The sequence below is a fragment of the Phaseolus vulgaris genome, chromosome 4 (assembly GCF_000499845.2).
Source record: "Phaseolus vulgaris cultivar G19833 chromosome 4, P. vulgaris v2.0, whole genome shotgun sequence".
Classification (NCBI taxonomy): Eukaryota; Viridiplantae; Streptophyta; class Magnoliopsida; order Fabales; family Fabaceae; genus Phaseolus; species Phaseolus vulgaris.
The window spans coordinates 44,215,000-44,231,535 of record NC_023756.2 but is presented as its reverse complement, the minus strand read 5'-3'; the positions used below and the strand labels follow the sequence as shown (position 1 = coordinate 44,231,535).

Here is a 16,536-nt window from a genome sequence, read left to right as displayed (position 1 = left end):
ATCCTTCAAAGTGGTTATTGAACATACGAAGTTCCCATAATGTTGATAAATTATTCAGAAGGCTTGGAATCTTTCCTACCAAATGATTATTGCTTACATCCAATGAGACAATGGATGTGTTAAAAATGTTCCTAGGAAGTCTACCACTAAAGTTATTATCATTCAATGATAAAAACTCCAAATTAGTGGGTATTGTAAAAATGGGTCCCTCCAACTTATTATTTGAAAGTTCCAAGAAATGAAGTTGGTGCCAAGCTTCAAATATGTCCTCTGATATATTTCCTGACAATTGGTTGTCTGAAAGATCCAACGAATACAACTTCATTCGGCCAAACTCACGAGAAATTGAACCTTGGATGTGGTTTTTAGACATGTTTAAATATCTCAAATTTGGGTAAATAAAACTGATATTCTTGCTTGGGATTTCACCAATTATGGTATTGCTGGACACATCAATTCTCAGTAACTCAAGAGAGGGATGCAATGGTATTTGCATAGTACCATTCAAAGAACAATTTCTAAAACAACTTCAATCAACCTTGTGTTGTTTTCTAACAACCAATGAGGAAACCCTCCTTCCAACTTCAAACTACTAAAATCTAGACTAGTTAAATATTTTTGATAAAGAAGAAATTTGGGAAACTGGAAAGAACTAGTCCCAATGGTTGAAGACAAGCTAAGCATCTCTAACTGAAATTTTGGAATCCAAGTTTGCAAACTGTGTTGTGAGTCCAATTTGACTTTGTTGCCTTTACCGTAGACAAACTTAAGGTGTGAATGATTGGCAAATGGTGTAAATGAAACAGGCACTTCAAATTGGTTTTCTGTAAAATCAAAATGTTCCAGTGATGTAAGGGTTGCAATGTTAGAATCAAACTTTCCCATGAAGTGATTTTGAGAAAGATCCAACTTCCGAAGAGATGTCATGTTAGTGAAAGATTTGGGAAGAAATCCTTCAAATCCATCTTGTATTAGATTTAACTCTTCCAACTTCTTCAGCTTAAACCAATCTGAATGAAAAATTGAATAAAAAAGAAAACATCTTGCAAGTGTTATAACAAGAAGGATATAATGATTTTAACAAAATTAAGAAAAATTATATAAAACATACATGTTATGAATAACATTGAATAATAATATAATTACCAGTAGCAGCAGGAAGGGTGTCATTTATCTGACAATATGAAAGAGACAGTACTTTCAAGGACGTCAAATTCCCAATACTTTTGAAAAATTCACTCTCCATGTTATCATTTCGTTCCAATTTCAAAAGTTCTAGCTTACTTAAATCGTGAAAATCTGCCCAATAGAAGAAAAAAAATTAAGAACCTTAATGTAAGAAGTACAAAATTAATTTACGTTATGAAAATCATATGTATTATTTACCTTTAGCTAAAAGTGTTCCTGTAAAATTATTGTAAGACATTTGAAGCTCCTTAATGGATGATGATAAAGCTCGTAATGACTCCCTTAGCTTTTTTCCATCTATCATATTTTCATCTAAATTAAGGACTTCCAATCTACTTACTCTTTTCGAGTCTGAAAGATATGTAACTTTAATTAACTAAAAAATATAAATAAACTTTAATTATGCTAAAAAGGATAGAGTAAATATGTCTCTAAGAAGGAGACAAATATATTTTATGCAAAATGTGAATATAGGAACTTGAACGAAATAATGGAATCAACGTGTAAATATCATGAATTTATCTAATATATCATTTCTTCCTCTTTTTAAATTATAATTTTCTTAAATACCTTGATTGGCCACAGAATAATGGATATTATTATAGCTTAGATCAAGATTCGTCAAATTGGACAAAGTTGATAATCCTGCAAAAGAAAAATTAAGAATTTATCAAAATCAATTAACATTCGATTATTTCAGTAATAGAAGCGTTAGAAAACTAGTTTACTTTTAAAGTTTTTTTTTTCTTTCAAAAAACTATTATGTTGAACCTCTAAAAGTTGACTTTGTTAATGTAAGTTGAACTCTCACGGTTTGACTTACACGATTTTTTAAGAAAAAAAAAAGACAGAAATGATAGACAGAAATCGTTTTCAATATGAATACTCTAACTAAGTATTTGATAAAGAAACAAAGATTTGAAAAATAACCACTAAAAACACATTTATAATACCTATTTATTCACTTAATAAGATCTTATTTTAACTTTATTTGAACTATATTTGGATTATTTATCTTTAAAATTTTAAACTTTGGACTATATTTTTAAAATCTATCCATAATTTGAATTTTCTCATAATTCTTTTGGATTTGTAATGATATTTGTCATCCATAAATATGTTTTATAATTTATATTAATTAATAGTATATATAAGAGTGCAATATTTTGTTTTATAATACAAATGGTTGTGTGTTGTAATTTATGGACTTTTGAAATATTAATCATATTAAAAATCAAATTACCAATGATATTTTATTACTTGATTGATTAAATAGATTTTCTTACATTGGCATTGTATTAAACTTAATAAATAAGAGTAATTATTTTATATATTGATTATAAGATTTTTTTTGGAGATGGTTTAAAAAAATAAAGATTACAATTCTAATTATGTTAAATATATAATTTTGTCAACTTCATTCTTTGAACATTTTTTCTCACATTTTTTTTTATCTTTCCTCTAAATTTCTAACTCAATTATTCAACTTTTTTTAATTAAAAGCCACCTTACAGAACATAATAGAGATTACAATAATGTTGTTATTCAATTAGATTTTGTTTTAGAGTAAGATTTTTTCTCTTAGGTCCCAAATCTCAAAACTATATTTTTTTAGTATTGTTTGCATAAGGTAGATTTTAGTGTTGTATGTGAGATCTAATGTTATTAGGTTAATCTTTGCTACGTCTAACTTAATTTAGCTGTGAAATCTTTTCTTAGAGGCTGAAATAGAGGTAAACAAAATTAACTAATTCACTTATTTCATGTTGAGTTGGATTCTTAGTGTAAGCTCAAAACATGAAAACTTTATACATAGAGATATATTACATTTTCTTGTTTCAGAAATCTTTGATTTCAAAATGTGATGGATATATGTTTTGTATATAGAAATTATGCATTCAGTTATTTCTTAAACTGTATAGTTAAAAGATATAGGAGATTTACATTTATTTAGTACATTTAAGATATATTTATTAATTATGAGATGAAAAGAGAATAAATAACCAATTATTTATTAAATTTATTTTAAAAGAAATAGTTGCTTGTTTTTATTTTTTAAAAATTAAAAAATTTAATAAATAATTGGTTATTTATTCAATTTTCATCTCATAAATTAAATTAATAGATATATCTTAAATGTACTAATAAACGTAAAACCGCTATAACTTTTAATTATACTAGTTTAAGAAATAAAATTGTATGCATAATTTCTATATAAAAATTCACATTTTAAGAATATAAACTATAAGATAAAAATTTTACAATTATTCAAACTAAATGAATAATTAATTTTAATTCTAAAATATTATAATAAAGCGGAAAAAATACATAAAAATACTGACCACTTATATTTATTGCTCCTTCTAGTTGATTGAAGCTTAAATCAAGGGATTGAAGACGTGGAAGACCACTCAGAGATGAAAGAAAGTTGTTGCTTAAGCTGCTGTTTTTCAACCATAACTCTTGTAAATTGGTGGACCATTTAAACCCATCATTTTCTGATAAACAAAGCATCTGAACTCATCACTACTCACTAATAATATGGAGCATGCATTTTCATGTGGTTTTATATAATTAATACTATTCATTGTCTTAATTTAAATTGGATTCTATAATTTTTCATGTAAATTAATCTAATAAAACAAATTTCACATCTTGAATCAATTAAAAAATAGTTTAAAATCTTATCTTCGAATATAAAATTACTACTATTTTAAATTTATTCAAATTTAAAAACGGAGGCCAAAATGGTTTTTTAAAATATTAAATTACAACATAAAAATAGGATAAAGTATAAAAATATAATTATACTTTATTTTGTAAAACCATTGTGTACTCATACTCTCCTATTTTATTTTAAATTGAATCCATCATATTGTTTTAAATCTTTACGCAAAAACCTAAAAATTCTCTAAATAAATTTTTAGCCTCGGAACTTTTAAATAATTTCATATATCCTAAAGTCTTTATAAATATACATCTACCTAAAAGAGGGGAGATAGTGTTGATAAAAAAAATCATAAACACATTTTTATGTATAAAAATAATAACTATTTTAGGATTTTTGAGGTCATATATGTGTTTTGTTGTTTGAAGCTTCTAAATGGTAATTTTTTATTGAGAATCATTTTCTTATTTCTCAATCTCCAATAAGTCTCTACATTACTCGAGTTAAGTATTTTTCAACAATTTTTTTTTTCTGTTTGGAAAGTACAAAAGAAACTACGATCTAAGATTATCTTTTTCAATATTTTTTACGCAATTAAGGTTAGAAGTTTAATAATATAAATATATTTTAATTAAACTCATGGTTATTTAGTTAAATCATTTGAAAATTCTGTGTCTTAAATATATTAGTTAATTACATTCTTTATTTTTATCACTAAAAACTTTATTCTTGTCATTTGTAATACTCTGTAAAATATTCTCTTAACTTTAGATAAATCATTTCCTAAAAATATAAAATAAAATCCTCAAAATCTTTATAATGAAAACATAAAGATCCAAGTCTTTGACTATCTAAGATACCATACAAATCTATAAGAGACAAATGTAAAATATAAAGGTTTTTGTTTTTTTATTTATTTACTTACTCAATTTAATTTTTCTAGGTCTAACTTAATTTAGTTGTGAAATCTTTTCTTAGAGGTTGAAATAGAGGTAAACAAAATTAACTAATTCACTTATTTAATGTTGAGTTGGATTCTTAGTGTAAGCTCAGAACATGAAAACTTTATACATAGAAATATATTACATTTTCTTGTTTTAGGTTTTGTATATAGAAATTATGTATACAGTTATTTCTTAAACTAGTATAGTCAAAAGATATAGGAGATTTACGTTTATTTAGTACATTTAAGATATATTTATTAATTATGAGATGAAAAGAAAATAAAAAATCAATTATTTATTAAATTTATTTTAAAAGAAATAATTGCTTGTTTTTATTTTTTAAAAATTAAAAAATTTAATAAACAATTGGTTATTTATTCACTTTTCATCTCATAAATTAAATTAATAGATATATCTTAAATGTACTAATAAACGTAAATCTCTATATCTTTTAACTATAATAGTTTAAGAAATAAAATTGTATGCATAATTTCTAAATACAAAACATATATTCATCACATTTTAAAAATATAAACTATAAGATAAAATTTGTACAATTATTCAAACTAAATGAATAATTAATCTTAATTCTAAAATATTATAATAAAGCGGAAAAAATACATAAAAATACTGACCACTTATATTTATTGCTCCTTCTAATTGATTGTAACTTAAATCAAGGGATTGGAGACGTGAAAGACCACTCAAAGATGAAACAAATTCGTTGCTCAAACTATTGCCTCTCAGCCATAACTCTTGTAAATTGGTGGGCCATTTAAACCCATCATTCTCTGATAAACAAATCATCTCAACTCATCACTGCTCATTAAGAATATCGAGCATGCATTTTCATGTGATTTTTATATAATTACCACTATTCATTGTCTTAATATAAATTGGATTATGTATTTTCATGTAAATTAATCTAATAGAACAAATTTCACATCATGAATCAATTAAAAAATAGTTTAAAATCTTATCTTCGAATATAAAATTACTACTATTTTAAATTTATTCAAATTTAAAAACTGAGGCGAAAATGGTGTTTTAAAATTTAAAATATTAAATTATAACATAAAAGTAGAATAAAGTATACACTACAAGAAAATCATGAAATATAAACCTATTTTTAGAAATCAAAATAATTAATTGCAATAGTAACTAAATTAGAGACCATTTTAGAAACTAAAAAAAAATGGTGTCTAAATTAGTTTCTATCATTGTTAAATAATTTCTAAATTGGTATCTAATTAACAACAAAGATTTTGGAGACTAAATTTAAAAATTAAATAATTGGTAGTTAAAACATGTGTACTCATACCTTGTTTTGTAAAACCATTGTGTACTAATACTCTCTTTTAAGTTGAATCCATCATATTGTTTTAAATCTTTACGCAAAAACCTAAAAATTCTCTAATTAAAAACTTTAAAATAATTTCATATATCCTAAAGTCTTTATAGATATACATCTAACTAAAAGAGGATATATAGTGTTGATAAAAAAAAATCATAAACACATTCTTATATATTAAAATAATAATCATTTTAGGATTTTTGAGGTCATATATGTATTTTGTTGTTTGAAGCTTCTAAATGATAATTTTTTATTGAGAATCATTTTCGGGATTTTGTTATTTCTCAATCTCCAATAAGCAATTTCCATAAGTCTATACATTACTCGAGTTAAGTATTTTTCAACAATTTATTTTTTCTGTTTGGAAAGTACAAAAGAAACTACGATCTAAGACTTATCTTTTTCAATATTTTTTACGCAATTAAGGTTAGAAGTTTAATAATATAAATATATTTCAATTAAACTCATGGTTATTTAGTTAAATCATTTGAAAATTCTGTGTCTTAAATTTATTAGTTAATTACATTCTTTATTTTTATCACTAAAAACTTTATTCTTGTCATTTGTAATACTCTGTAAAATATTCTCTTAACTTTATGTATATCATTTCCTAAAAAAATAAAATTAATAAAATAAAATCCTCAAAATCTTTATAATGAAAACATAAAGATCCAAATCTTTAACTATCTAAGATACCATACAAATCTATAAGAGAGAAATGTAAAATATAATGGTTTGTTTACTTATTTATTTACTTACTCAATTTAATTATCTGTTAATAAAATTTTTAATCAAGTTCTTTAATTTATCAGTGCAACAATATAACTCTTACAATATATTCAATCAAGTCCCTCAAATTTTTAAAAATACAACGTGATCCTTTCGTGTGTAAAAGTTGACGTCCTTAATTTTATAAAACTATCACCATATATTAATTATAAATTATAGTATACGTAAATTAATAATTCAATATTTTATTGATAATAATTATATTTCTAATTAATAAAAATAATTAAATTATTATTATGTTTTTAAAACTTTAAAAGCGTGATTCAATTTTTAGTAATAGTAAAATAAATTTGAATAAAGTAAGCAAAATATGGGTAAATTCTCTATCTAACACCATTTACACTTTTATTTTCCCATCTAACACCCTTTTGTTTTTATTTCTCTATCTAGCATTCTTTTGTTTTTATTTCCCTATCTAACACCCTTTTATTTTTTATTTCCCTATCTAGCCCCATTTCAAAAATAAATAAATAATAAATAAAATAAAAATTGATAATTTTAATTTTGAATGTATTAAAAAATAAATATTTTTAATATTTAAAATAGTTAGAAAATATAATTAATGAATAAAGAAATGAGTTTTTACAAAATAAAAATAAAAAAATTATAAATTTAAAATGTTTAGTTTAAAAATTGTTTTTTTTAAGAATGAAGAAAATAAAAAATTAAACTCTACAACAACATAAAAGTTGAATCTATAAACATAAATTAATATTTATTTTATTATTATTGATAATATAATCATGTTAATTTCAAGTAAAAAATACAAGACATAATTATAAAAAAACCAAGTTGAATAATGATTGATATGAACATAAGAGAACAACATGATCGAACACAGAAAATGTTCATATTGTCAAACACCAGGACACACATAAAGAACTTGTTCCAACATTACTAGATTGTGCATTTCTCGTAATTAATTATGTTATTTTGCACAAACTATATAATGTACCAATGAAGAAAATATTAAATGAATGATCATCTTTCATTTATTTTCTTTTTTATGATCAACATATACTTATTTAGTATTGCCTTATATCTCTTATATTCATCTTATTTGGATTTTTTTTTATCTTTATCTTATTTTGTTTTGCCTTTATTTTATATCTTTTATGCTTTTAGTTATTATTTTTTTTCTCTCATTCTTTATTTATTTATGTTTTTTGTTTTTATTTTATTGTTGTTGTTTTTATTTTCTAGACTTCTTTATTTTTGCATTTTTTTCTTATCATTTTTAAGCATTAAGTGTAACATTTGCATTAGTTTTTTTTTAGGATTTTGCATTTAAGGTAGACACTTCAATATTATTTGTGTGTCCACTATTAATTAATACTAATTGACTTTGTTTTTTTTTATAATTATGTCCTGTATTTTTTATTTGAAATTAACATGATTACATCATCAATAATTATAAAATAAATACTAATTTATGTTTATAGATTCAACTTTTATGTTGTTGTAGGGTTTAATTTTTTATTTTCTTCATTATTAAAAAAATAATTTTAAAATAAACATTTTAAATTTATTACTTTTTATTTTTATTTTGTAAAAAATCATTTCTTTGTTCATTAAATATATTTCTAACTATTTTTAACATTAAAAATATTTATTTTTTAATGCATTCAAAAATTAAAATTATAAAAAATAAAATAAAATAATTATTTATTTATTTATTTTTGAAATGGTGCTAGATAGGGAAATAAAAAATAAAAGGATGCTAGATAGAGAAATAAAAACAAAAGGGTGCTAGATAGGAAAATAAAAATTAAAAGGTGCTAGATAAGAAAATAAAAGTGTAAATGGTGCTAGATATGAAATTTACCAACAAAATATTGGTTAAAAAAAACTTTTTTTTCAAAGATAGAAGAAGTGGTATGAATTTCACTTAGTTTTATGGAAGAAATTTTCAGTAGATTTTAAACATCTAAATTCTTAGTGTGGGAATTTATAAATAACTTGAAAGTAACTTATTAATAAAAATTAAACTAAAAATCGTAGTAAGAAATCATAGCCTTTAAAGAGTTGCAATTTTTCTAAGAATTGCAAAGAAACAATGATAGATAGGACAGTTAAAAAATAAGTGTAATACATCGAGTGCAGTTTTTTTACAATATTTTAGAATATAAATTTGAGGGCATTTTTAATATTAATTATCTTCATATTAAATTAATTATGATTTTGTAATTGATTGTATAGTTTTTTAAACTCTGATTAAATTATTAATTCCAACAAATCGTTTAATGTTATAATAATTTTAAAATATTAGAATATAATATCTAAAAAGAAAATTTAAAATATTTTAAACATATTCTATAGAAATACTGACCGTTAATATTTAGTGTTCCTTTTAGTTGATTGCCAGTTAAATGAAGAGATTTGAGAAATGGAAGACCACTTAGAGATGGGAGAAATTCGTCCGGCAAGTTGTTGTGACTCAGTCGTAACTTTTGTAAATTGATTGGTGATTTAAATCCATCTTTCTCTGTTAAACAAAATTGAAAGCATCAAAAAATAAGAAGAAGGAGCATAAATGAAATATTATCCAATATCAATCACAACTAACCTTTTATACGCCAGAAGATACTCTCAGACTTATTCAACCCGTTATCATCTAAGTTAAGGATCTCCAAAGAACTCCATTTTGAAATATCTAACAGTACAATATTCCGATTATAGACAGTTAGATCTAATTTGTAATAAAAAACAAAGAAGAAGATTTGTAGATGGGACATACTTAAAATTGATCTCCAAGTCAATCCAGTGTTTCTTAAATATAAGGAGTTGAGGGATGAGAGTCCACTAAGAGCAGACCCAATATCAGTGTGGTTGAAGTTGTTGTATGACAAGTGAAGGACTTCAAGATTCTTCAATTTTGAGCATAAAGCTGCAAGGAATATATGCTTCGTTAATTAACAAGCAAATTCCCAATGCTCCTCTTTATTAATGAAATGGAAAAGTTAGATCCTATACGTACCTTCCATGTGAAGATCCGAGTCCAATCCAGTTTCCTCCAAATACAGTTTCTTTAAAGATGTGAATCCCTCGAGGGATGGCAAGATGTCATTGGTTAAATAATTCCCACTTAGGTGAAGGACCTCCAGATTAGGCAGCTTTGATGACAGAGTTTCGAAAACTTATATATGTATAACAAAAAAATTGTGAAAGAAAGCACCAAAATGTGAAAATATATTATTAAAAAATGAGAAGAAGATAAAATGAGAAATATGATTATTGTGATTTATTAGAATAAGAAAGAGTAATAGGTAGTCTCACCGTGGAATGAAGATTTATTGAAGTTGTTATTAAATAAATAAAGAGACTTAAGAGATGGAAGGCCATCCAAACAAGATACAATGCTGGCAGCAGTGTCCAGCTGACTATTGAACTGAAGGATCTCCAGATTTGGCAAGGCTGGAAAGTATGTAAAGTAATGTAAAATAGAAGATAATATGAAGTAAAGAGAAATCAAGTTTTAGTGATTCATACCTTCACCCTCCACACAACCAACTATATTACCATAGAAGAAGGAGAGGTTCTTCAAATCTATGAAGACAGAAAAATCCGAGTAATTTATATATTGTTGTTGGATTGAATCCGACATGATCTCGAGTCCGGCCACCCTCCCTGTGGAGGAGTTGCATTCAACTCCATCCCATTCACAGCAATCTGTGTCCCAATAGAAAGGATTGCGGAAAGGGGTTCCAATAAAAGGAAGAAGAGGAAAAAGAGTGTGAGACTCTTCATCTTCATCTTCATTTCATCAACCATTTGCTTCCCTCCTTTAAATACGAAACCGCCAACTCCTTCACGCGCTTAATTCCCCATTCACCACGCTTCATACTTATCTGCCATACAATTTATTATTCATTTTTTATTTCTAATTAAATCATTTTCTTCTCTAACTATATTATTTTGTATGGAAACATATTTGGAACTCAAACAAGTACATTACTTCTTATTTACTTTCCTTTTCAAAATAAGCGTTCAAATTTTGTAAGACTGTTTATTCCTCCAGATTTATTTTAATATTTTTTAATTTTATATTTTTCTATTTATTCTGTTTAGTTTTATTTTTAAATTAAATATCCATCTAATTTTTAAGATTAAATCAACATAAATACTCATAATAAATTTATCTAATTTTTTTAATAATAAAATATTTTCTTTACTATAAAAATTAATTTTTAATATAATTTATACATTAAAAATACTTATTTAATTTTAATAATATGAATAAATATTGTTATATTTATACTAGAATAGAAGTAATATTTAAGAAAGAAGACTTGACTAGGTGAGAGTCACCTCCAAGTAGAATCCAAAATAGGCATTCCTCAATAATTATGTTATAATTAAAAATAAATTTTTATATCATATAAATTATTTATAAACCTAAAATCAAGTAAAGAAGGATGACTTCACGTCAACTTATAGGCAGAAAGTGAAATCCAAAATAGACCTAATTCACCATAATTATGTTATAATTAAAAAAATAAAATTGCATATTATAAACTAAAAATATAAAATTTAATTCATATATTTTAAAAAAATTATATTTTCATTAATTTATCATATACTAAAAAAACATACGTTAAAAACATTTATTGATTATCTATTTTAGTTATTTAAAATAAATATTAGTAGTTAATTAAACATACAAAAGACCAAGGATAAAAAAACGACGACTTGACTTAGTCTGAAAGCTACCACTATCACCAAATAAAGTTAGATATATTTCAATAATTATTTTATAATTAAAAGTAAATTTATTAAGAATTATGTTGTAATTAAAAGTAAATTTATTAAGAATTCTGTTGTAATTAAAAGTAAACTTACATCAATATAAATTATTAAATCCAAAATATAATCTATATTTAATAATATTTATTTATCATAATTTCAATTATAATATAATTTATTTATTAAAATATTTATTTATTATAATGTTCCATTATATTTCATTACTAGAATTAAACTATGCATAGATTACATCATCATTGATTAATTGAACATAATTAAAAAAATTACATCATAAATTATTTATAAACCTAAAATCAAATAAAGAAGGATGACTTGAGGTCAACTTATAGGTGGAAAGTGGAATCCAAATAGACATAATTCACCATAATTATGTTTTAATTAATAAAATAAAATTGCATAATATTATAAACTAAAAATATAGAATTTAATTAATATATTTTAAAAAAATTATATTTTTCATTAATTTATCATATATTAGAAAACATACGTCAAAAGTATTTATCGATTATCTATTTTAGTTATTTAAAATATATATTAGTAGTTAATTAAACACACAAAAAACCAAGAATAAAAAAACGACGACTTGACTTAGAGTCTAAAAGCTACCATTATCATGGAATCAAGATAGATATATTTCAACAATTATGTTATAATTAAAATTAAATTTATTTAGAATTAATTAAATATAAACCAATTTTAGTGATAAATAATAATTAATTACTATATATATTGATTAAATTAAACATTGTTTTATATACTAAAAAATTACTTATATCTAAATTAATTTTTACCATTCATAAATAGTTTCTAAATTAATATCTAATTAGCTGTCAACTTTACAATTTAAATAATTGGTAGTTAAAATCTAGGTAGTTAATTAAATATCAATTTAAAAATTATTTATTAATAGAAATTAATTTGATATTAATAATATTTTTAGTCTCTAAAATAGTATTTAATTTAATTAAAGTAGAAATTAATTATTTTCTGCGTTTTAAAAAAATCAATTTAATAATATTTTAACAATTATGTTGTAATTAAAAGTAAAATTACATCAATATAAATTATTAAATCCAAAATATAATCTATATTTAATAATATTTATTTATCATAATTTCAATTATAATATAATTTATATATTAAAATATTTATTTATTACAATTTTTCATTATATTTCATTACTAGAATTAAAGTATACATAAATTACATCATCATTGATTAATTGAACACAAAAGTCCAAAATAAAGACTTGACATCAACCTTGAAGACATCCTTCACCACTTAGAATACCGCGTAGAAAAACCTCAGTCACTAATGTTAAAATCTACTATATAAATTAATATAAAAGGTTGTGGAATTACCATTTTTTATTTCTCATTTTGCTTAAATCTCCTCCATAGATATATTAAATGGTATTGTTGTCAGCATTACACGTTGTTCCATACTTTTGATAAAAAAAAGTGATTTAGTGTAGGATTTGCTAGAAGTTAAGAAATAAAGAGAGAAAAAAAAAACAAAGATGAACGCTCTAACAAAAAGTCTAGTAAAGTTATTTCTATGAAAAATCATAACATATAGATTATTGGGAAAATCATAATTAATTTTTTCTCTTTAGTGTAGATACAAAATGGGTACTTGCAGAAGCAATAAAAAATAATACAAAATAGAGCAAATAGAATAATAACACTGAGAATTTTTAACGTGAGAAAACTTCTTCAACTTGAGAAATAAAAACTCACGGGACTTAGTCCAGAAATGTCTCCACTGTGAAAGTAAGATTACAACATTTGTTTTGTTTCTCTCACTCTGTGAGGATAACACTTAATCTCACCCAACAAAGATGAAATACAACATCTCTTTAGCCTTTCACTAGGATTTCTAATCTCACACTGTGGTGGATATCAACTCTCTCTTTTACTTTCTATGTTGCTTTCTCACTTGCTTGTTTTTCTCTTCCTCACAAGTTTCTTTTATATAGAGAATGAGAGGAAGGATTATCACATAAAGAGATAGTGGGTAGTTAAAGCTCATCACATTTTCAAGACTTGGGGAGGTTAGCACCTTGTAACATGCATCTGACTTTCTCTTCAATAGTAAGATTCATCCTTTCGGCTACTCAATTCAATTTAGGAGTCTTTGGTGGTGTCTTTATCATTCTAATGTCATACATCTTGCAATAAGCTTCAAAAGGACTAGGGTACTCTCCACCATTGTCGGCTTTCAGACACTTAAGCTTTTTCCCAGTTTCACGCTCCACTAGAACATAGAATTCTTTAAATGGTGAAAGTACCTGATCTTTGGTTTTCAACAAGTACACCCATACTCTTCTTGAGTGGTCATCGATAAATGTGACAAAGTAGTAGGCTCCACCAAAATATTTTTCAGATGGTGCATAGACATCTGTATGACCAAGTTCAAGTACATCTTGTCTCCTTGAGGGGTTGCCTGATCTCTAAAAACTGACTCTGCATTGTTTACCATATATGCAATCAGTACAGGATTCCAAGATTTGACCATTTATATTTGGCAAGTGGTTTTTGGCGAGCATCTGGAGTGCTTTCTCACTTATATGCCCCAATCGTCTATGCCAAACATCTTTGGAGTCTGTAGCAACATTTTCTTCTGCATAACAAATTCTTCCTTGCATGATGTAAAGGGATCCTTCCTTTGAACCTCTGGAAATGACAAAGTTCCCTTTTGCTAGTTTCCACTTTCCAGTACCAAAGTGGCTTATAAAACCAACATCATCCAACTTACCCCTTGAGATAAGATTGAGACACATTTCTAGAACATGTCTCACTTCTTTCAATTCAAGTTTGTTTCCTGTGTCTATTAGTAACACGATATCACCAATACCTACAATCTTGCTTGTAACATGGTTTCCCATTTTCATAGTACCATAGTCACCTTTCTTGTAATTTGAAAAGAAATCTTCATGTGAACTTACATGGAAAGAGGCACTAGAATCAACGATCCAAGAGCAATCACCATATGCAACATTTAGGTAAGTGTCTTCTCCATTAAGAAAAACATAATCGTCAACGATGACGACTGTGGTTGGAGTACAATCCTTCTTCTTTGGATCAACTAAGTTTGGATAGACTATTCTGGCTTTCTGATCTCTCTTCAAAGATCTGCATTCAGATCTCTTATGACCTTCTTTGCTACAATAATAGAATATTGTTCTTGTGCGAGATTGAGAATGACCTTTGGCTTTGCTTTTGTTTCTTCCACAAGATTCATTTTTCCCATAGGTTTCACCTCTTCCTCACTTCTCAATAACATTTGCTTCACATTGAAAATTTGTACCTCTTTCTTTCCTTCTGGATTCTTCATTCAACAGACTATATGAAACAGTGTCCATTGAGATCTTCCCATCAAGAATTGAGTTGTTGAGCGTGACTACTAGTGTGTCCCAACTCTCAGGCAACGAACTGAGTATCAAAAGTGGATGCAACTCATCATCAATCTTCATATCTATCTTTGTCAATTGATTGACAAGACCCTTGAATGAATTTAAGTGCTCCATCATACTTTGACCATCCGTGTAGTCAAGTTTTACCAGTCTTCTGACAAAAGATGTTTTATTTCTTGGAGTTTTCTTTTGAATCATAGATTCAAGTTTTGACCATAACTCATAAGCATTGTGTATGTGGGCACATACTTGAACAAACTTCTATCAATATACTTTTGAATCATTGCAACAATTTTTCGATTCAAAAGTTCCCAATCTTTTTATCACTCTTATCTTCTGGCTTGTCTATGCAAGAAATGGGCTCATGGATATCCTTACAGTATAAGTGATCCTCCATCATGGGCTTCCAATAGGAATAGTTGTTCGTTGTCCACTTGAACATGTCTCCATCGTAAATGGCTCCTTCCATCTTGAATCAGAACCAGGCTTTGATACCACTATTGGGAAAATCATAATTAATTCTCCCTCTTTGGTGTAGATACAAAATGAGCACTTGCGGAAGCAATAAGCAAACAATAGAAAATAGGGCAAATAGAATAATGACACCGAGAAATTTTAACGTGGGAAAACTTCCTTAACTTGAGAAATAACAACCCATGGGACCTAGTCCAGAAAATGTCTCCACTATGAAAGTAGGATTACAGTATTTGTTTCTCTCACTCTGTGAGGATAACACTCAATCTCACCCAACAAGGATGAAATACAACGTCTCTCTAGCCTTTCACTGGGATTTCTAATCTCACACTATGGTGGATATCAACTCTATCTTTTACTCTCTATGTTGATATTCTCACTTGCTTGTTTTTCTCTTCCTCACAAGTTCCCTTTATATAGATAATAAGTGGAAGACTTATCACATAAAGAGATAATGGGTAGTTAAAGTTCATCACATTTTCAAGAGAGAGTTACAATTTCAAGACTTTTAGAATGACCATTATTGAATATATTCCCGGATCAATTACCAATATTCATTGGTCATGGTCTCATTAGAATAAGGAGAGATTCCCAACATAGATAAAGTAGCCTTTTGAAAATGGTTAGTCCAGTACCTTCCAAATACTTAGGTAAAAAACAAAAGACAGGCTTAATGAGTAAGAAAACAGTGAAAACCTAAACTTGGAGAAGGTTGAGAGAGAAAAAAATAGAAAAAAAAATGAACCTGTGAACTATGAATATGTCGTTCATTGGGCGTGTCATCTCCAAAAATGAATCACATCGTCCAATTTATTTTTAATTTTAGTAAATTTTTTGCTATTTTTTCTATAAAAAAAATTGTTATGATATATGGAGAAATTTCCTTTGACGTAAGTTTATGTAGTATTATTTATAGATTTCTCCTAATTTGTGCTCATGA

General features: G+C 25.6%; 1 protein-coding gene across 2 annotated transcripts in view; it reads right to left on the bottom strand.

Annotated features, from left to right (window-relative positions):
* Positions 1-10,702, bottom strand: part of LOC137837863 (cuscuta receptor 1-like) — a 77,963-nt gene extending 67,261 nt beyond the window's left edge. Inside the window, exons 1-11 of one of the 2 annotated variants that reach the window (XM_068647016.1) lie at positions 10,433-10,702; positions 10,220-10,357; positions 9,921-10,079; positions 9,681-9,830; positions 9,510-9,596; positions 9,273-9,428; positions 5,436-5,591; positions 3,531-3,686; positions 1,759-1,833; positions 1,387-1,539; positions 1,147-1,299 (exon numbers count right to left, since the gene is read on the bottom strand). In XM_068647016.1, coding sequence (XP_068503117.1) covers positions 1,147-1,299; positions 1,387-1,539; positions 1,759-1,833; positions 3,531-3,686; positions 5,436-5,591; positions 9,273-9,428; positions 9,510-9,596; positions 9,681-9,830; positions 9,921-10,079; positions 10,220-10,357; positions 10,433-10,547 — 1,498 coding nt within the window. In that variant the 5' untranslated portion in view covers positions 10,548-10,702. The remainder of the gene's footprint in view (positions 1-1,146; positions 1,300-1,386; positions 1,540-1,758; positions 1,834-3,530; positions 3,687-5,435; positions 5,592-9,272; positions 9,429-9,509; positions 9,597-9,680; positions 9,831-9,920; positions 10,080-10,219; positions 10,358-10,432) is intronic. The other variant, XM_068647017.1, reaches the window with a different exon arrangement.
* Positions 10,703-16,536: the final 5,834 nt, after the last annotated feature.